This window comes from Antechinus flavipes, chromosome 2 (assembly GCF_016432865.1).
Source record: "Antechinus flavipes isolate AdamAnt ecotype Samford, QLD, Australia chromosome 2, AdamAnt_v2, whole genome shotgun sequence".
Taxonomy (NCBI): Eukaryota; Metazoa; Chordata; class Mammalia; order Dasyuromorphia; family Dasyuridae; genus Antechinus; species Antechinus flavipes.
The window spans coordinates 265165174-265188362 of record NC_067399.1 but is presented as its reverse complement, the minus strand read 5'-3'; the positions used below and the strand labels follow the sequence as shown (position 1 = coordinate 265188362).

The window sequence follows — 23189 nt, the reverse complement described above, 5'->3', positions numbered from 1 at the left end:
AATTATTTTTAAACCCCAACAACTTCAGTTCCAACACAATTTCTGTTCATTTTAGTTTCATCAGCAAAGTATAAGTCTGAAAAAGTGGGCCCAAGGGGTACATTGTATGGATACAATTATTTTGTGGCACTTTCAACTTTATTTCCACAAAAATATTAAGAAAGTCCACAGTTTTTCCTAATGGAGACACACAATTTTGTTCCACTAGAGACAACAAAATACAGCATAAATTCACATCCAGCTTGGAGTTCATTTCCAGATTTCTTTAAGCCTAATCAAGCTAAAAGCTATAAACCTGAATGCATTTAACAATGAATAGAACCACCAGAGACTCTAATAAAGAGTTTTGTCTGTGCCAAGGACTATGATCCTGATTTAACCGAGTAAAGGGAAAAGCTTACTTGGTAAAGTAACTATTTACATCTCTTCCCCCCGCGCCCCATTCCTTCCCTTGGTCACATTAGTGATTAGGAACTGATAAACTCATCTGGCATTTCTATGACACTACTCAAAGCCACAATCTCTTTAATCTGTAACTGCTTCTCACAAAACACATGAGGGATATGTATTATTTTCATAAAAAGAGAAGCAGGAAACCAAACAGGTCATACCTGGCTTAAATGCATTGCCGCCTGCATGATAGGGAACTCATATGCAGACCTAAGTTAAGTGGCTTATTCAAATCACCTTCTAGGGCATTTGGAAAATTTGGGAAATTCAACATGATTTATATATGATATGAGTGGGTTTTCCAATAAAGTAGGAGATAATAAAGGTGTGAAAATAATGAAAGGAAAACTAGAGAAAGGAAAAGATAATGTGAAGAAAAAAAAGCAGGGATTGAAAATAACTGATATTAAAAAGGGAAAGAGGACAGGAATACAGTGATTCTAAACTATATACAAGCAATTTTATGCTGAAATTACTCTATGATGAATAAATTCATGAGCTTGGGAGCCTATGAGAGACCATTTACTTTAGTTCCTTCATTTTTCAGATCAGAATACTGAAGCCTAGAAAAGTGAAATTATTTTTCCAAGGTCATATAAATCGATCTGAGTAACCAAGGCAAGCCAGGAATCTGCACTGGATAAACATCCCAATGCACTTGGGATGAGTTTATAAATTCTCTGGCTCTAGGCTTTCCCCTTAGTGAAAGATGGAGTCCATGTCTCTTTATTCCAGGTTCATAATCTTCACTACCTCAAGCTGCCCTTCCATTTTAAGACTATGGGAAAGCAATGTTACTAAATGAGACCTTGATGACCTAAAAAGAACTCATGAAATTTGCTAAAGTACCCAACTTTGCACAGAAACATAAAACATTTATTAAGCATCTACATATAAGGTAACAGGGTGTAATGAAAACTAATTTATTTACACAACATTTTATGGCTTGCAAGGAGTTACAATTATTATTGTTACTTCCAATGTACAGAACAGTAAAATGAAGCTCAGAAAAAATTACAATGAAGTGCTTATAGCTACATCATTTCATAAAAATTAGAGGCAGAACCCAAATTCTTGGTTTATCTGCCTCCAAATTCAATGTTCTACCAATCGTTCCATGCTATCTTTTGCTAGAAGGCACTGAAGAAAAGGATATTTTTTTTTTTAAAGGAATTGGGTTCCAAGAGTTTAAGTTAGATGCCAAAATAAAGGGTCTTCAACTGGAATAGAGAAAGGGAATAAGGTCTGGACTCATTATTTCACTGATAAGACAAAAATGAAGGCAAAATGAAATGTCCTAGTTCACAAGAAAAAAATTTAGATTGTTCACATATCTCAGAGCGGTTATATCTGCACTGTATTTTTCCCTCAATAGTTTTGGAATTGTTGAATTTATTATGTAGAAATTATCAAATGATCTCTCAGGTGCTAGGAACAAACAATGAAGAATGAGTTCTTATTTTTCCAAGAATAACATATCTTGATTATAAGTTAGAATCTGAACAAAGTGTAAAAATGAGCCCGAAGATCCCAAATTTGAAGTATGGATCATAAAACTTGAAAGATATTTGGCTCAATTTGTTAATCCAGGGCAGGGGGAGGAGGGAGATCAAGGGAGTGAAGGCATTAAGGCAAAATAAAGGACTTAAAACTAAACAAAATTCTCTATTACATAAGAATTTTTTAATCTTAAATCATAATACTCAATATAATAAATAAACTTGGAGAATGGGAAAAAGCTTACATTGCAATTTTGGAGAACCATTCATCTTCTTGGTCTCAGTTTCTTTATATGGCAAAAATGGAGCCCAAAATACTTGCCATGTAATGAAAATTCTATAAAAGGATTTGAGAATACTTTTATTTAAATATTAGTCCTTGGATCTAAAAAGATTCAGTTTACTAGTATTAGTCTGGAACTGAAAATGTCATCACAAATGCATCTTACTACATATGAAACAGGAGTGGTAGTCTCACTGCCTTGTTCATATCTCAATAAATATTTAATGATAATATGAATTAAATTGTAACATTTTAAAATTGTTTACTAGCTTTTTACTCTCTTTTAACCCTTTTAACTCTCCAGTTATTTTTTTTAACTGATAGAATCAAAGAATAGAGTGATAGAGTTGGAATAGCTCATCTAGTCTATACCTTTCATTCATTCAACATAAGGAAGTTGAGAATAGTGGAGATTACTGCTCATTTTTTCTCCTCCTAGGCTTTAGAATCTCCATTACTTGTACCTTATGGACAGAAACCCACTCTTTTTTCTTGGTAGGAATCATATTTTCCCTCATTCCAAAAAGATAATCAATTCAGATAAGCAAAATATTTATATTAATGTCTACTCCTTAAATTAAGAAAAGCACTTTATTAAAGAACTCAGTGATACTGTGAGATTGCAAGAAATATTAGAACACAATACTATAGAAAACAAAATTATAGGAAAACATATAGAGAACATATAAAATATCTGTTATTAAAAAACAACTGATCTGGGAATGAGGTCAAGGAGAAAGAATTTAAGATACACTGGACTCAATGAAAAACATTAAAAATCTAGATGCTATAGCTCAAAAAAAAAAAAATCACATGCTGAGATCTATTAGAACCAAAGAGCAAAGTGAAAAATGAAAACACATGCAACAGCCTGCTCTAATAATTAGCTTGTTTTAAGCCTAGGAGAATTATAATAGGGACAGCTAGGCAGTACAGTGCATAGAACCCCTGCCCCAGAGTCAAGAGAACCTGAAGTAAAATCTGACCTCAGAAGTACTAGTTGTGTGATCCTGGGCAAGTCACTTAATCCCAAATGGCTTCAAAAAAAAAAAAATGAAATAAATATAAGCACACACATACATAAATAGCCCCTCATGTCTCCGCGATTCCCTCCTCTTTTAAGGAATCTTTTTGAGATGAAAAGTGTTAGTTCAGTCATAATTGCTCTTAAGTCCCAGTTAAGAATATCACTAACATTTTTTTTTTAAGAGAACAAAATTAAATAACTTTTTATTGACAGAACCCATGCCAGAATAATTTTTTACAACATTATCCCTTGCACTCTCTTCTGTTCCGATTTTTCCCCTCTCTCCCTCCACCCCCTCCCCAGATGGCAAGCAGCCCTATACATGTTAAATAAGTTACAGTATATCCTAGATACAATATATGTGTGCAGAACCAAACAGTTCTCTTGTTGCACAGGGAGAATTGGATTCAGAAGCTATAAATAACCCGGGAAGAAAAACAAAAATGCAAGCAGTTTGTATTCATTTCCCAGTGTTCTTTCTTTGGATGTAGCTGCTTCTGTCCATCCTTGATCAAATGAATATCACTAACATTAATATCACTCTGGTCAATCCCTGATCTTTTTGTAGTTGAGGTAAAAATCAGGTCCCTGGAAGGAAATGTCTGAGTTTTAAAACAGCATGTTATAATAGTTTTCGTGGATAGAGGCACCAAGGAAGAATGTTCCTAAAAGTGCAGAACTCTTCTCTGGAGTTACTTTAGTACTTAAATATTCAAATACATTGAATAGGTCAATCTCACAAACTAAAATTTCAGAAAGGGAAGGAAAGTACTGGCTAGCTCAAAAGTTTGTTTTCTTTTCAGTTAGGATATGTTATTTTGTCAAGGTAAGGAACTCCTGTAAGCACCTATCACCAAAGGAGAACAACTCATCTATATAGCAATCAATTTCTTAGAGAATTGTGCCAGGGCATTGAGCAACCAAGAGACTTGCTTAGCATAATATAGCTAATAACTATGCAAGACAGAACTTTAATTCAGATCTTCTTTATTCAAAGGTCGGCATGCCATTTGCTCTATTAGATTTTGAAACAAAGAAATGATTTTTTAAAATTGCATCAAAGGGACCATGTACAATATGTAAAACTTGTAGAAGGTATAGAAAATTTCCTTCATAGAAGGAACAAAATTCTCAACAGGTAGAAATGGAAAGCTTAAGACGACTTGATTTGAAGGAGGCAGCATAGTTCTTCAAACATTTGAAGATCTATCATATGGAAAAGGGATTAAAGCTGCCCTCTTAGGTCCTTCAGGACAGCAAATGGTAGTAGCTGAAAAAAAAGGATAAATTTAGATTTCACATTATGGGGAGGGAAAGAAAATTATTTCCTAACAATTATGTTCCATTTAAGGAGGGAACTCAGCTCAAAATATCTCATTTTTCCCCTAACTGCAGCAGGACATTTGTATTTCTCTATTGTATCTTTCTCTACCCCACTGTTTTTTAGCTTTCTTTCAAATGTTATCTCCCCCTCCCCCCCCCATTAGATTCTAAGCTCCTGAAGGACAGGAATTGTCTTTCTTTTTCTATATTTATATCTCTAGAATTCAAGGGATATATGTGCCACATACAATGGGCACTTAATAAATGTTTATTGACTACTAACTTATTGACTAGACTTGTTCCAAAGTATAATGAGCTGCCTCAGGGGATTGGGGGGAAGGGTGTTCCCTTTTTGGGAAATCTTCAAGTAGAGGATAGGTGATTACTAGTCAAATATGTCAAGGGGAGATTTCTTTGGGGTACAGATTTTATGAGTCAGTTAGGTAGCATAGTGGTTAGAGTGCTAGACCTTTTATCAGAAACACTCATCTTTATGAATTAAAATTTTACTAGCTGTATGACCCTATGCAAGCCACTTAACCCCGTTTGCCTCAGTTTTCTCATCTGTAAAATGAGCTGAAGAAGGAAATGGCAATATCTTTGCCAAGAAAACTCAAAATGAGGTCAAAATGAGACATGACTGAAAATGCCTGAAAAACAATGAATTTTATCACATGGTTCTTAAAATTCTCTTTTCCCTCTAAAATTGTGTCATTTTCTGAATCAAAGATTTTGATGGAATAAAATTTTGATGTTGCTGACAATTCATAGTCCTTCATCCAAGCTTGGCTTAGCACCTATTTAGCAAAAATAGTTACTAAAAAATATTATGTAACTCCTTGCTGCTGAAGAGTTTCAGCTTAGTTTAGCCCTTTTCTATAACGTTCCTTGATAGTGGAAAAGATCTGTGACTTCCATTAAATAGGATACTATCCTAGTCCTTCTCTGAAATCTGTCCATGTCCAGTGAATGTGTCTTGAAAAAGCGATTCAAGCATTTGGGTTATATTTTCTAGTATGTGCCCTGGATGTTAAAATTGCTCATTGCAACTTTGGTTAAAATGATGCGAAAATTCCCTCAGGAGTTAGTGAGTTTACCATTACTATACAATTTCAAGCAGAGGCTACATGACATTTTCTAGAGAGTACTCTATATGTGTTGACATAAGCCCAAGAAGAGTGCGATGGGTTAGTCAAAATTAAAAGCTCCTAACTGGTAGAGCTATGACTTAAGCCTAAGACTTTTGACTCTTCTACAGAGTGTGTGTGTGTGTGTGTGTGTGTGTGTGTGTGTGTGTGTGTGTGTGTGTGAGAGTGTGTGTGTGTGTGTGTGTGCATGCACCCATGCATGTATTTCCTCTCTGTCAATATAATTTCTACATTTCAGATGATGTGACTGATACCATAAGTATCAATAGCTTGAAGGAAAAAGGACTACAGATGTGATTCATGCTTTTTGTTTCATTTAAAATTCCACTTTCCAACCTTTTGATCCTGTTTAGTCCCTGATGTATAGTTTCTTTTAGGCCCCGAGTCAATGAGCTTATGATGATTACTATAGCCACATAAATACCCCTCCAAAAGAAGTCATAGTGATGCAGTGGAAAGAATTATTGAATTGAAAATCAAGAGATAAAATTCTTTATGACCCTGGCCCCATCAGTAACTAGCAATGTCATCTTGTACAAAATCACTTCTTTCTGAGCCTTAACTTTGATTATATCTATGATCCTCAAAATCCCTTTTAGTTCTAACATTTTATGAATCTATGGATGAAGCACAGATTCCTTATTTACATATAGAGATCATTAAAGTATGCCATACATGGTAAATGTTCAAGTATTCATCGACTTGACTTACTGATTTGGGAGGATGACTTTTTACATCTCATTTTTTTTTGCCTTGTTTGATAGTATTATTGCAACTCTTAATTTTCTGAGGCTCACCTGACACAATCAATTGTTATATCTTTTATCTTGATTCTGTATGTCTTTTTTCAGATGTTTCTTAGTAGAAAATGAGTTTTATTTTCTTATCCATTCTGTCATTGTCTTTCACTTAACTGTTATTCAATCTATTCAATTTTTTTTGTAAGTAATTGAATTGAGAAATTATTCAACTCTTGATTTGTTGTTTGTATTTAAAAGTTCTAGACCCAACCTTATTTTCTTCAATAAGGTTTTCAGATTTAAAAAATTTATCATATTCTTCTGGAAGAATCATGTTTTTTTTTAAACAAACATTTAAGAGAGTAAGCACTATTCTATTGTATCTAACTGTCTTTGATCTTTAAGTCACCTCCAACCCCAGCACTCCTTCTACAATCTATGATCAAATTAGTGATAGCTGTAACTAGAGTGTACAATCTATTCCATATACCCATCCTTAGTCAAAACTCTTCTATGTGTATCATTTCCTTCATCTAATGTAAGCTCCATGAAGAACAGAAACAGATTACAGACAACTTTGCTTTTTATTTGTATCCTTAGCACTTAATCATTCCTTGATAATGATAATTGGCTAATATTTTTTCATTCATATATCTTCAAGGTTGATGGCTTTGATTTGTATAGAGTTCAAGATATTTCTGCATCTTGATTTCTCTTTTGCTAGACTTTATATTATATTGATTTTATTGTTTTATTTACTGACTTTCCAAACTTTTGACTGTTCCCTCTCCTTCCATCCTCTTAAGAGCATATTTTATAATCTTACCTTTATTGGTCTAATCTCTTAACTTATGAAACAGTCTTTGTAAGTGCTCTTGGAAAGTGGTGCTCTTTCCAAGAATTAGTCATTTATTTTGTCCTTGTGTCCCTTTCTATTTCCATTGAGGCTATTCTGAACTTTATTTTTTCATCCATGATCCATATGCTAACATATTCTTTATTCTAAATCCCTTATGAAAGGCAGGGTCTCTGGAATACAAAAATTGAGTTTTTCTTCTTTATTCCATTCTAATGGTAGTGCACTTGTAGAACTAACCCATTCTTGCTTTCTTTTGTTTTCTTCTGTTTTATAAAGGGGCTTCTGTGAATCTTTTCTTCCTACCTGCCCCCCCCCAAAAAAAAAAAATCAGTGAATGGAGAAAGGAAATTTGGTATGATATGTCACTCTAAGTCCTATATGATGAGGTCCAGGACTATTTGTCCTTATCTGACAACTCACTCCAAGGCCCATATATTCTACTTTTATATTACTACTTTTATATTTATATTATATCTACTTTTATATTAGGTCTTCTCTACCTATCTCAGGTATTAGCCAATCACAGAAGTCCATTTAGACTCCTCTCTCAAGGTGCAGCTTTTTCTCTCTTCCACTAGGACACTATACAAATTTTCTCCTGCACAGATCCTAGTGCAAGGCAGCCTTAGCTTCTTCAAGTTGGTTGGGATGTATGGTGAAAAAGAAGTAGTAGAACCTGGCTGAGATCCTTCTACTGAGCACATCTGTTTCTAGGTCCCTTCCTTCCTGGCTAATGCTGTACTGTCAACTCTTTCTCCTCATAAGACCAGATTAATGTATTTTAGCATTATAAGGGTATAATCAATTTAGAGTGAGTCAATGACATGAAGGTCATAAAGAGAGGTCATTTAGGTTAAAGGGGCATTCAACATATGGGATAAGCTGGTGATGATGAGAGTTTAAGTCTTTTCACTTTCTGAAGGCTTTTACATTTGGGTGGTATTTGTGCTTTCCCATCTAATTTATGGATCCTCAATTATTATATATTTGGAACATTTTTTATTGTTGTAGTTCTGAGGTTAATTAAAGAATGTAGGTTTATCTATCTCTAGCCATATGAAAATATGCTCCAAATCATTATTAATCAGAGAAATACAAATTAAGACAACTCTGAGATACCACTACATACCTGTCAGATTGGCTAGAATGACAGGGAAAGATAATGCGGAATGTTGGATGGGATGTGGGAAAACGGGGACACTGATACATTGTTGGTGGAATTGTGAACACATCCAGCCATTCTGGAGAGCAATTTGGAACTATCTATTTAGGATATATGGTAAACTATTTAACATGTACAGGACTGCTTGCCATCTGGGGGAGGGGGTGGAGGGAGGGAGGGGAAAAATCAGAACAGAAGTGAGTGCAAGGGATAATGTTGTAAAAAATTACCCTGGCATGGGTTCTGTCAATAAAAAGTTATGGGAAAAAAAAAAAAAGAATGTAGGTTTATTTCAACTACTTTACTATTCTGTTGGCTACCTCTGTATTATTTTCAATTTTTCAATTTTTTTAATTTTTTATTTTATGTTATTTTTTAAACTTTTTATTGACAGAACCCATGCCAGGGTAATTTTTTACAGCATTATCCCTTGCACTCACTTCTGTTCCGATTTTTCCCCTCCCTCCCTCTATTCCCTCCCCTAGATGGCAAGCAGTCCTTTATATGTGAAATAGGTTACACACTATATCCTAGATACAATATATGTGTGCAGAACCGAACAGTTTTCTTGTTGCACAGGGAGAATTGGATTCAGAAGGTATAAATAACCCAGGAAGAAAAACAAAAATGCGAGCAGTTTATAATCATTTCCCAGTGTTCTTTCTTTGGGTGTAGCTGCTTCTGCCCATCTTTGATCAATTGAAACTGAATTAATTAGCTCTCTTTGTCGAAGAGATCCACTTCCATCAGAATACATCCTCAAACAGTATTGTTGTTGAGGTATATAATGATCTCCTGGTTCTGCTCATTTCACTTAGCATCAGTTCATGTAAGTCTCGCTAGTCCTCTCTGTATTCATCTTGCTGGTCATTCCTTACAGAACTATAATATTCCATAACATTCATATACCACAATTTACTCAACCATTCTCCAATTGATGGGCATCCATTCATTTTCCAGCTTCTAGCCACCACAAACAGGGCTACCACAAACATTTTGGCACATACAGGTTCCCTTTCCCTTCTTTAGTATCTCTTTGGGGTATAAGCCCAATAGAAACACTGCTGGATCAAAGGGTATGCACAGTTTGATAACTTTTTGAGCATAGTTCCAAATTGCTCTCCAGAATGGCTGGATGTGTTCATAATTCCACCAACAATGTATCAGTGTCCCTGTTTTCCCACATCCCCTCCAACATTCAGCATTGTCTTTCCCTGTCATTCTAGCCAGTCTGACAGGTGTGCAGTGTTTTCTCAGAGTTGTCTTAATTTGCATTTCTCTGCTTAATAATGATTTGGAGCATCTTTTCATATGGCTATAAATAGTTTTAATTTCTATGTCTGAGCATTGTCTGTTCATATCCTTTGACCATTTATCAATTGGAGAATGGCTTGATTTTTTATAAATTTGAGTCAATTCTCTATATATCTTGGAAATGAGGCCTTTATCAGAACCTTTGACTGTAAAAATGTTTTCCCAGTTTATTGTTTCCCTTCTAATCTTGTCTGCATTTGTTTTGTTTGTACAAAAACTTTTCAATTTGATATAATCAAAATTTTCTATTTTGTGGTCAATAGTGATCTCTAGTTCTTCTTTGGTCATAAATTCCTTCCTCTTTCACAGGTCTGAAAGGTAAACTATCCTATGCTCTTCCAATTTATTTATAATCTCATTCTTTATGCCGAGGTCATGAACCCATTTTGACCTTATCTTGGTGTACGGTGTTAAGTGTGGGTCAATGCCTAGTTTCTGCCATACTAATTTCCAATTTTCCCAGCAATTTTTGTCAAATACTGTGTTCTTATCCTCAAAACTGGGGTCTCTGGGTTTGTCAAATACTAGATTATTAAAGTTACTGGCTGCTTTGTCCTTTGAACCTAACCTATACCATTGATCAACTAGTCTATTTCTTAGTCAATGCCAGATGGTTCTAGTAACTGCTGCTTTATAATATAATTTTCGATCTAGTACAGCTAGGCCATCTTCATTTGATTTTTTTTCATTAATTCCCTTGAAATTCTTGACCTTTTGTTTTTCCATATGAATTTTGTTGTTATTTTTTCTAGGTCATCAAAATAGTTTTTTGGGAGTCTGATTGATATAGCACTAAATAAATAGATTAGTTTAGGTAGTATGGTCATCTTTAGTATATTTGCTTGCCCAATCCAAGAGCATTTAATATTTTTCCAGTTGGTTAGATCAGACTTAATTTGTGTGGAAAGTGTTTTGTAGTTTTGCTCATAAAGTTTCTGATTTTCCCTTGGCAGATAGATTCCTAAATATTTTATACAATCAGTAGTTACTTTAAATGGAATTTCTCTTTGTAACTCTTAACTGTTGAGTTTTGTTAGTGATGTATAAGAATGCTGATGACTTCGGTGGGTTTATTTTGTATCCTGCAACTTTGCTAAAGGTGTGGATTGTATTTAATAACTTTTTAGTAGAATCTCTGGGGTTCTCTAAATATACCATCATATCATCAGCAAAGAGTAATAATTTGGTTACCTCTGTATTGTTAAAAAAAAAAAAAAAAAGAAGTTCACGTTTATGCCATATATTCCCCTAAGTTTGTTTCTATAGAGGTATTTTTAGAAATTATTTTTTCCTAATTACCAGTATTGTACATGATAATATTGGGAAGGGAAGCCAATTATTGATTAATCATACCAATTAATTAGCAAATTAGCAAACAAACAAAATTGAAGTCAAATCTTGATTTAAATGTGCCAAACTTGGTTCTACCTATTACATATTATTCCCATGACTTTGAAAAAATTATTTAATATCTCTAGGCTTCATTTTTCTCATCCATAAAATCAGGGCTATTGGAATAGATGACATCCAAGTCATTTCTCAAACCATGATCTAATGGGAACATCACTGTTTGCTAATGGTGTCATTTAAGCAAACAACAACAACAAAAAGGTATGGTCTATTATCAAGTAACAAGAAAAGGAGGAAGCTAGTCATTTTCTTTCTTACAGCAACTTTACTTTATCAAAAGATTTATATGAAGAAAATCTAGCTTCAAATCATAAAACCTTCAGAATGTCAGTTCAACTCATTCAAGTTGCAAATATAATTTCAATGTTAAAAACATTTGAATGATGATTTCATTCATTGAGCCAATAACCTTTATTTTTACTTTGGTCTCAGAAGGCAACTACATAATTCTCTGAAGACTTCATTCTGTAAGAAAAGGTTTACTTTTCATATAAAAGCAAAGCATACAATTAAAGGAATCTGGTCATTTGGACTATATGAAGTCCAGGGGCTGCCAAATATCTAGTTATACATTGATATATATCTCACTTAAGAGAACTTTAATAAATGCTTATTGCCTGACCGACAGGATGGGAATCAGACCTCCAGTTTTCTAACTCCAAGTGTGAATGAAAAGAAACCCAAAAAAAAAAAAAAAAAAAAAAAAAAAAGGAGCTACAACTCTGACACACTTTGGTAAGAATAAAAGCTAATGCATCAACTATGTAACAAGGACAAATCTCTGATATTTAAAGTGTTAAACAGCGATATAGATAAAGAGATTATGTTATAGAAGGATATTATGAATCAGATAATTATTCTTCTATTTCTTATGATCTGGATTTTCATTAGTTTTTTATTCTTTGTTACTGTTGTTTTATTAGGCAATTAGGATTAAGTGATTTACCCAACGTCACACAGCCAATATGTATCAAGTATATGAAGTTGGATTTGAACTCAGGTCCTCCTGACTTTAGGGCCATTACTCTATCTACTGGCCATCTAGCTACCCCATTATGATCTGGATGAAAAATGGATTTAATGGTTGATAACTGCTATTTAGACTTTAAAGTTTGCAATATACTTCAGATATATTATCCAATTTGATCCTAACAACCACCTTGTGAAGTACATCCTGCCTTTATTCCCATTTTACAAATGAAGAGATTGAGGCTCAGAGAGGTGAAATGAATTTCTCAAAATCACATAACTAATTACTTTTTGAGTAAAATTTTAAACCCAGATCTTGCTGATTCCAAGTCCTTCACTCATTCCAGGAACTCCATATTGCCACTGGTCATTGCTCACAACAGACAGTCAATTAAGGTTCCAGTATACACAGTACATTAAACTTGGGCCCCTTCAGTCCTTGCAATTAAATCAGCCAAAGTGATGATTTTCCCTCTGTATTTCCTCTGCTTTATGTCAAAAGTACACTTTTTTTTTTTAACTAAAATGAAAATTTCAGAGAATTCATTAATTCATACTTTGAGGCTCTGGGACCTATATCCAGGATACAATATTGGTTAATTCAGTTTAAATTAAATTTTTCTAATATTGTACTAGAATGAACACCCCAGGTATGTAATCTTTTTTAAAGTTTCTAGGGGAACTGATTTCTGAAAAATAGTGGCTTTTAAATGAGGAGTCTGAGAACTATACAAGTGAATTTATTTGGCTTTTCACAAGAAATCATCAGAAGATAAAAAGGTTTTTATTATGGCTGATATTTTTTAAATGTACCCTAGAACTTCAATAATATTTGAACTTTCCACACTAGATCTGTCAATTTACTACATATACAAACTTAAATGTTATATCAGCAGTTTCTGCCCTCATTTAACCAGAAAATTTCCAAATTAACTTATAGAATTGCAAAGAAATCTTGGCATCTGTAGAATTCTTTGCCTCCAAACCAGACAAAGCCCTTTCTATAGTAAGCATCCTCTATCTTTAAAACAACCCAGAAAAAAAAAATGGGACAAACAGCAACACTTTTATTGTAAAGACTATAAAATCAAGACAACATGAAAGTAATTGCTCAGAAAATCCATTACAAGATAAAGGTCTTTGGTAAGGGTTCACAGTCCTTTGTATTTGTAGTTCCCTAATGTAGTATCTTAAAATTTCCAAAAGAAAGTTAACACATGCAAAGATAAATAAAATAGGCTCCTAAGTCAAATATATTTCCATTTAGAAATCCTAATTCCAGAGACATAAAGTGAATAACTCTATGAAGAGTCAGTTGTCTTGCAGGAGGAAGGAATATTGAGATCACAAACATTTACTTGGAAGAATATTTAGAGGATATCTTCTCCAACTCTTATTTGAGAAATGAAGAACTGAGGTTCCCAGAAGTTAAGTGCCATGTTCAAGTCATATAGATGGGTAAAAAATTGGCAAAGGCAGCATTATAAGCCAGGTTCTTCAATTCCAAATCCAGCAGTTTTTTAACTTCACTGGAATCACCAAGCATTTCATGACAGCATGATTTATGCAGGTAAAACATAAATCACAAGCAAATTTTGTCCAAGATATTATGGTGCTTTTTTTTGTCCTTTTAAATTTAAAACAAATTCCACTGAATTAGAATAATTAATTTAAGCAGTAAACCAGATATTTTAGAACACAAGCTCCCACTGACAACTATTTCAATATAATTGATTTCCTTTGTAAGCTTATTATGTTATGCACCTAAAATTGTTGTTCTGAGAAGGGAGTCCATGTATTGTCAGAGGGTTGGATATATAATATTAAAAAGATTAACAATTCCTATTCTAAAGTAATTTAAAAACAAAATCAAGGTATTAATAACTACTTATCTTTCTTACTGTTTTCTATGTTGTCTATAATTACTTAAGGGTGATAGCATATTCAGACCCTAATCAAAATTTGTGTTTTCTTGAATCTTAAGCTGGTATCAAAATCTACCCAGTTTCTATATTTCTTTAAGACTTCATATTATTTTGATATTGAGGTCCCTTTAACTACTCTCTCATCTTCCATTTATGCCTTCAGCTTAAGGATTCCCTTGAAATATTCTCAACTGGTTTTGAAATAATTCTTTACCTTTTTCAGCTCAACTTAGTCTTCTTGAATTTTTGTGCCTTTGCCTTTATTGGGCATTGGTGTTGTTAAAGAATATCTTTCCTCTCCCATCTGTTATTTGACTTCTTTAGCTAAATTTTGTGTGTGTTTGTGTGTGTGTGTGTGTGTGAGAGAGTGAGAAAGAGAGAGAGAGAGAGAGGGAGGGAGGGAGGGAGAGAGGAAATCTATATGCAGTATTGGTCAACTTGCCATCTAATCTAGAAGGGGGGGTGGGATAAGGGGGGGAAAAATTGGAACAAAAGGTTTGGCAATTGTCAATGCTGTAAAATTACCCATGCATATAACTTGTAAATAAAAAGCTATTAAAAAAAAAAAAGAAATCTACATGTAAATTATTGTCTAATAGTGTGCTTCTACAAACAACACTTAAAATATAAACTACTTCAGTTAAAGAAATAGTATCTCTTTATATAGATTACTATAGAAAATATACAATAGGAAATTAAAAGTAAAATTGTAATATGTTTTATCACAAGTTACAATAAAATTGAAAAAAAAATTCTTCAATTGTCCTTATACAATATAGAAGATAATGTGGAGGTAAAGGAAGAAATCAGGACACGTGAGTCCAAGTCTCACTTCTACTACAAATCTATTTAATCACCTAACCTTTTATGGTCTCATTTTCCTTACCCTGAAAATAAAAAGGAGGGACTAGATGACATTTGAGGTTGATGAATTAATTTAATTAGTTACCAAGCCACTAGGATCAGCAACTTGCTAAGAACTTGACTTTATACTAACTATTTTTTAAATTAAGACTGCCAGAAACTAGGCATTGACCCACACTTAACACCGTACACCAAGATAAGGTCAAAATGGGTTCATGACCTAGGGATAAAGAATGAGATGATAAATAAATTGGAAGAGCATAGGACAGTTTACCTCGCAGACCTGTGGAAGAGGGAGGAATTTATGACCAAAGAAGAACTAGAGATCACTATTGACCACAACATAGAAAATTTTGATTATATCAAATTGAAAAGTTTTTGTACAAACAAAACAAATGCAGACAAGATTAGAAGGGAAACAATAAACTGGGAAAACATTTTTACACTCAAAGGTTCTGATAAAGGCCTCATTTCCAAAATATATAGAGAATTGACTCTAATCTATAAGAAATCAAACCATTCTCCAATTGATAAATGGTCAAAGGATGTGAACAGACAATTCTCAGACGAAGAATTTGAAACTATTTATAGACATATGAAAATATGCTCCAAATCATTATTAATCAGAGAAATGCAAATTAAGACAACTCTGAGATACCACTACACACCTGTCAGATTGGCTAGAATAACAGGAAAAGATAATGGGGAATGTTGGAGGGGATGTGGGAAAACAGGGACACTGATACATTGTTGGTGGAATTGTGAACACATCCAGCCATTCTGGAGAGCAATTTGAAACTATGCTCAAAAAGTTATCAAACTGTGCATACCCTTTGATCCAGCAGTGTTTCTACTGGGCTTATACCCCAAAGAGATACTAAAGAAAGGAAAGGGACCTGTATGTGCCAAAATGTTTGTGAAAGCCCTGTTTGTGGTGGCTAGAAGCTGAAAAATGAAAGGATGTCCTTCAATTGGAGAATGGTTGAGTAAATTGTGGTATATGAATGTTATGGAATATTATTGTTCTGTAAGGAATGACCAGCAGGATGAATACAGAGAGGACTGGCGAGACTTACATGAACTGATGCTGAGTGAAATGAGCAGAACCAGGAGATCATTATATACCTCAACAACAATACTGTTTGAGGATGTATTCTGATGGAAGTGGATCTCTTCGATAAAGAGAGCCTTAATTGATCAAAGATGGACAGAAGCAGCTACACCCAGAGAAAGAACATTGGGAAATGAATATAAACTGCTTGCATTTTTGTTTTTCTTCCCGGGTTATTTCTACCTTCTGAATTCAATTCTCCCTGTGCAACAAAAAAACTGCTCGGTTCTGCACACATATATTGTATCTAGGATATACTGCAACCCATTCAACATGTAAAGGACTGCTTGCCATCTGGGGGAAGGGGTGGAGGGAGGGAGGGGAAAAATCGGAACAGAAGTGAATGCAAGGGATAATGCTGTAAAAAATTACCCTGGCATGCGTTCTATCAATAAAAAGTTATTAAAAATAAATAAATTAATTAATTAATTAAGACTGCCAACTCATTTTTCTATGCTTCAGTTAGCACAGAATATCCAATCAGGAATTAAGGGACCCCAAAAGAAAATAGGGAAGTTTGGGAAAAAAAAAGTTTTGAGAAAAAAATGTGTTCTATTTTAGACAAATTGAGCTTAAAATGCTTATAGCACCTTAGTCACACTGACAGATAGTATGAGTAGTCAAGGCAGTTCTTCCCCAGAGGGCCATTTATCTGTGTAGGACATAAGTCTAGCAGTATATCAAAAGATGCGAACTCCTTTTTGTGGATAATAGGTTCATGTAATATTAGAACTAGAATGGCCTTTAGTTAAGAGCAAGTACTTCACAGGAGGATCGGAGTTCACATCCAGCCTCAGACACTTAACATTTCCTAGCTATGTGACCCTGGTCAAGTTCACTTAACCCCAATTTCCTCCAAAAAAAAAAAAAAAAAAAAGCAAATACTTCATTTTATAAATGAAGAGAGGTAAATTGATTTATTCAAGGTCATGAAGTTGATTGATGATTGATCTATGACTACAAGTCAGATCTACTGCCAGTCTAGTGATCTTTCAAATACATTACATTGTATGGAAAGAGAAAAAGGAAGATCAAAAAGGCAAGGAAATATCATTCTATATAACTCAATGTCAAATGATCTTTTTAGCCTTAATTATTATTGTTCATTTTCCTGCATCTCAAAACCATAGTCAATCAAGCCTACTTTTCATTTTCTAAATATAACCTATTTTTCCAATTCTTTCCAATTCCAATACTTTTCCAATTTCAGCATAGACACTGAAGTGTCTATAAAGATGATATTTGTACATTGTTGGATTTAAAGGATTTCTCTTGAAAGTTTTACCATCAAATTAGAACCTAGATGGAAATAATTCTTACATGGTGACACTTTAATGGCATGTGCATCCTAAATTAATTTCCATTTAAATAACAATAATCTTTCACTGACTTTCACATTTCTCTTCCCACTCTTTTGAAGGATTTTCCTAAAAAGTAAGGATTAAATGTTTTCTGGGTATTTCCAAAACCTGTATTATCAGAGAAAATTGTCATTTTAAAGGTTTCATCTAAGGCTAAGATTTACTTCAATGTCTGAGAGAAACAGATCAGTTTCCTATAACCAGTAGGACTAAAGAAGTGTACCTGAAGGTTTTCAATTTCTTCTTTGTGTTCCCGCTTCAAGTGTAAAATTGCAGCTTGGTACTCTGTAAAATTACAAAAGAAGTCATTATAAAAAGAGCATGAAATTATTCACAAAATTCAAGTGAACATTAATCTAAGGACAGATGCCCTCCCCTAGGGGTCAACTGAGAAGACTGTCTTGGTTTGAATTCCAAAAGACCAGAAATTTCAAAAGGGGGGCTTATATGAATTGAAGTCAAAACATAAAACATGTGACACAGGATATGCAAGTACACTATTTGTAGACCCTGGGATTACGAGGTCCAAACAGTGATTAAGTAGGCAGGGTAGGGCTAAAAAATATGGATGAGTGTTTCATATAAATATTGGGTTGAATGTTTGACATGAGGGAGGAGATGACAACCAGTTAACAAACACCCTACAGAGAACAAATATGAACATGCTTTAAAAAAAAAAAAAAAAGCAGATAGTTGCAAGTAACATGGGTTGTTGGGTTTAGCATGTAAGAACAGAGATATCAAACTTTCAGAAATCTTCTCTTGATAGAAAAACCTAAGCATGCTCTTCAGACTAGACTTTTAATTTGTACAAACTGAGCTGAAAGTAAAGGCATTTGATCATTTTGACTATAGGCTAAAGAAGATAAGAATGGAGAAAGTGACTGAGAAAAATTTTCCTTTTAATTGTCCAATTTTAGTTCAAGTTTAATAGTGTTCCAATCCCAAATACATACAGGTTTGGGGGACCCCATCAATCTTACATGAAGCCAAGACAAATTCACAAAGTGGGATCTAAATATATGCTTATTGATCTACTAATTGAAATTTTTGTTCTAAAATGAAGCTTAACACCATGAAATCATAGTCCTGTAAGAACTAGAATGGAAAGAGATGAGACCTCCATTTTATGAACTCTCAAGTCTCATGATAAGGAATGATACAAATAACCTTCATGCCAATACTATACAGAGATATGATGTGGTGAATCTGATGAGTAAGAAAAAGAAATGACCAAACAGTCATTTGACCAAATGTCAGTTGAAAATGGATATTTAGGGGTAGCTAAAAGTCAGGAGGACCTGAGTTCAAATCTAGTTTTAGACACAACACTTTATTAGCTTTATGACTGGCAAATCACTTAATCCCAATTGCCTTGCCAAAGATAAAAAAATTAAATAAAATAATTTTTAAAAATGGCTTATTTAGTCAATAGGGTATCAGAAATCAGAAGGAGGATATTATGATCCTGTTCTAACAATGTATGTCATAAATGTATGTCCAACCTGACATCCATTTATAGTTTTGTATAATTACTAAGCATGTTCACATATTGTCTAATTTAATCTTCACTGATAGTAAGAACACGAGATTTGAAGTTACAGGATTTGGACTTAAATCTAAGATCACTTTACTAAGTTTGTAAGTTTAGAATTAGTCTTTTGATTTCAAGTACATCACTTTATTCTATTATGTAGGTTGGAAATGGGAGTGTCAATAAGTAGTATACAGCTCTTTTTGTCACAATAGAGGAATAGTTTTTACAAATGAAGAAAGATGGATGGAGACAGCTTTTATAACTTCTTCTTATTTGTCATTTCAGTTATGTCCAACCATATTTTTATGACACCATTTTGAATTTTCTTGGAAAAAACATTAGAGTGTTTTGCCATTTCCTTCTCCAGCTCATTTGACAGATATGGAAACTGAGATAAACAGGATTAAGTGACTGGCCCAATGTCATGCAGCTAAGAAGTGTCTGAAACTGGATTTGACCTCACTAATATGAGTGTTCCTGATTTCAAACCCAGTCTTCCTTAGATAGATGGATAAACAGATGATTTCAATTTGAATGAACAAAAGCAATATATTTAGGATCAAAAAGGAGATGACCTTTTGAGAAAAACTTTTTGAAAATAGCATTTTTGATAAAAGCCTGATATCAAAGACATATGGGGAATTAGAACAATTTCCTTATAGAAAAATGGTCAAGGGAGAGGAACAAACAATTCTCAAAAGGATTATAAACTATTAACACTCATAGGAAAGATTATTCTAAATATCTTACAATAAGAGAAATGAAAAAACTATTTTTTTTTATCTCACATCTACAAAATTGGTCAAAGTGACAAAAAGGTAGAAATAGTCAATGCTTGATGGGATGCAGGAAGATAAGCACACAAATTTAATGCTGATAGAGTGATTCCAGAAAACAATATGAAATTAAGCACTCATACTCCCCCCAAAAAAGAGAAAGATGACCAAGTGTCCATAATTGACTCAGAGAACCCCTACTATATACTTCAATAAAGATCAACACATAAATAAAGAAACCCATGTATTCAATATTCATGACAGAACTTTTTATGATAGCAGAGAACTGGAAATAAAGTAGAAGCCCTTAGATTGGGAAATGATTCAATAAACTGTAAAACAAATATGATGGAATATTACTGCACCATGATATAAGGAGATATCCAGAGATGCTTCAGAGGACTTAATGTAAAGTGATATGGTATGTGTAGTAAGTAGAACTAGGAAAAACAATATACACAATGACCATAGTAATACATAGAATACAGTAATATAAACAAAATTGTAAAATTATATTTTCCTAGAGAAAAGGTGCTAAAATGTCTTTCCTTCCTTTTACTGAAGAGGAATAACACTATGGGATATGGTATATAATCAAATGGTATCAACGTATTGGCTGGTTTTGCTGCACATTTTTTTTGTTTGTTTTAATCTCTGATACAAAGGAAAGCTTTGGGTTTGGGGAAGAAAAGTATATATTCTGAAACAAAATAATAAAACTTTTTTTTTAAGGATAAATGAAAGAATCCCTTATCTGTCAGTTTACCATTTAAAAATACCGAGAACACTATTAACCATAAATGTGAATAGGCCTATAAATTGAAAGGTTTCCCTCTCCTCCTCTTTCATTCCTCACATAACCAAGATTTTTAAGGATTCCTCTCCTTAATTATTCTCCTTGTATGGCAATACCTCCCCCTAACATTGCTAAAGCCATATCATACTATAAAGCACAACATGGGACACATAGTAGGCACTCTGCCTTCTTGACAAAGCTCCTTCCTGTCCTTGAAAAAGAACTAATCTAATAAATCCACTATACTAATCTAATAAGGATTTAGGTGATTCTGGGCTCTCTCCTGAGCTGCTAGTTAATATATAGGACATTATTACTAAGGACTTCTAGAAACAGCTATTACATGGCATCTTATATGAACTAATATAATTTAAATAAAACAATAATAATATACAAATCACTTCAAATTAGATTGGTATAAAATCTGTGTAATAACTAAATAAATATACTTGTAAAGTATTTTTCAATAAATAAATGAGTATTATTATTATTATTATTGATATTTATCAGGGGAAACCTCATCAGTTGGATGACTCCATCAACCAAAGTCACACATTACAGGACTTTCTTTGCGTGTTAGGCACATTCCAGGGAAGCTGTGGCTTAGAGGCGTCCTATAAAAGTCAATGGGCTGAGGGGTCAACAAATGGCAGGCAGATGTGGCTCTTTTCCATACTTTAGGCTTCTTAAGATTGTGGGTCTTGACCACAAATTTAACTGAAAAGGGTTATATATGTAGGTCTTATACCTGAAAGGAAGGGGGAGGGGGGTCACAAAATTATGATTTATTACCAGTAAATGTTTGATTTGTGGACCTCTTTTATATACCCATATACCTGGGGTTATATCAAAATTATCATGTGAAAAGGGGCCCTGAATGGAAAAATCTAGGTCATTCTCTTTACTTTCTTCCAGGATAAAATAAAGGAAAGGAAAAGGATTATCATTTCACAGGAGTACTAATGATGTGACAGCAGAAGTACACAAGTAGTCACATATTTGAACAAGTCTGAACTTAAACCTCAATGTTTTTTCTTGGAGTAGAGGAAGATAGGAAGAAGTGATTTTGACTTCCCTGGGCAGAGTAGTCTCAGTATAACTTAGATAAGAGCAGCTTTGGGAATTGCCTCCTGGAAAACTCCAAGATCAAGCATTGATGAATTTGTGAGTTTGGATTCCTAACCTTCTAAAGAAGGGGGGGAAAGTATCCTGATGCATCATTCCCTCTAGAATAAAAAAAGAAGAGACCATGTAGATCCTGTGCCAGCTCAGCAACCTACTTAGAAAACAATACAGCCGGAATGCTACTCAGGCAGTATAGGTCCAAGGTGAATGTGAGTACTTGTTGGGCATCCCTTACCTGCATGGTTTTTTGACCTTGTCTTTGTCTTTATGGTACCTAGCATGATGTCTGCCACATAATCAATACTTAATAAATTCTCAGTGGTGAATAGCCTAAGGTTCTTATTTGAGTCCTTTATGTTTCTATATTTTCTTAGGACTTAGTGAATTTTTGTATCATGTATTTTCTGCAGTTCATGAAATAGACTATTTCATAATCAGTTCTTAAATTGTGTAATGAGCACATATGCAGGAATTGGAGGCCCTATTCCTCTCTTCTGAGTTAGACTAGGCACAAGACATATCCAAGTTGATTGGGGTGGAAACAAAAATAAAAGAGATATGTATCACCTCTTCCATCCTCTCAAACAATCTAAACTGTGTAATTTAAGTCATAGCATTATAGGTTTGGTAGGAAAGCCGTCAAGTTTTAACATGTTTATTTTATAGATGAGAAAGCTGAGAATCAAAACCTAGTGTCTAAGAGATTTGAACCCAGATTCTTCTGACTACAAGCTTAGGGCTCTGGATCATATTTACGTAGTAGTTTTTTGAAAAAATTCTATTCTAACACGATTTTCCCTTAAACACTTACACATCTCATACTGTGCCATACTCTCTGGAGAGACTTCTTCCTCTATTTGCTTTGTGGAGACGGCAAACACTCCTGTACTGTTCCATTTCTGTCTGGATACAACCTAGAATGCCAGCCCTGGAGGTGAGATCAGTAATCTGATATGCACTACTCTTTCTGTTAAGGGATTATCATCAAAATGCTATGTTTTAATTAGATGTCCAGTCTGGAGTGGTCCTTTCAATGACTTTAATGGTCACTATATCTACAAATATCTAAAGGCAAGACCATAACCTTTCTCATATTTAAACCAAGAGAGAAAGAGGAACATTTTAAAAGGCTTGACAGTCAGAAGTGACTTACACATACAGCAAGATATTTGTCAGTAGAAAAGTACTAACACAGATCTCAACCAAATAAATTAAACTAAAGTATATAAAGATTAAATGACTTGCCCAGAATAACAAAGCTAAAATTGTCAGAGGAGATATTTGAATGCAGATCTTCCTAACTTTTAAGTCCAACATTTTATCCACTATATCACATTGAACATATAGGCACCCAAATTTTTAGGGTACTCCAATCAGAGCCAAACTCAGGGTAAGGTAAATCAGGACTCTGATTTTGAGAGGGCAATTATTTTGACCTCTAATTCCAACTCATATCCCCTTTCTACCACCTTACCACCACTCATTCTTCAAACTTCAAGAAGGCAGGGAG

At 33.9% G+C, this 23189-nt stretch overlaps 1 protein-coding gene across 2 annotated transcripts in view; it reads right to left on the bottom strand.

The window, feature by feature from the left end:
* LOC127549190 (formin-like) overlaps positions 1-23189 on the bottom strand; it is a 344725-nt gene that overhangs the window by 266869 nt on the left and 54667 nt on the right. For both annotated transcript variants that reach the window (XM_051977020.1, XM_051977021.1), the window contains one exon: positions 17669-17730. In XM_051977020.1, coding sequence (XP_051832980.1) covers positions 17669-17730 — 62 coding nt within the window. The remainder of the gene's footprint in view (positions 1-17668; positions 17731-23189) is intronic.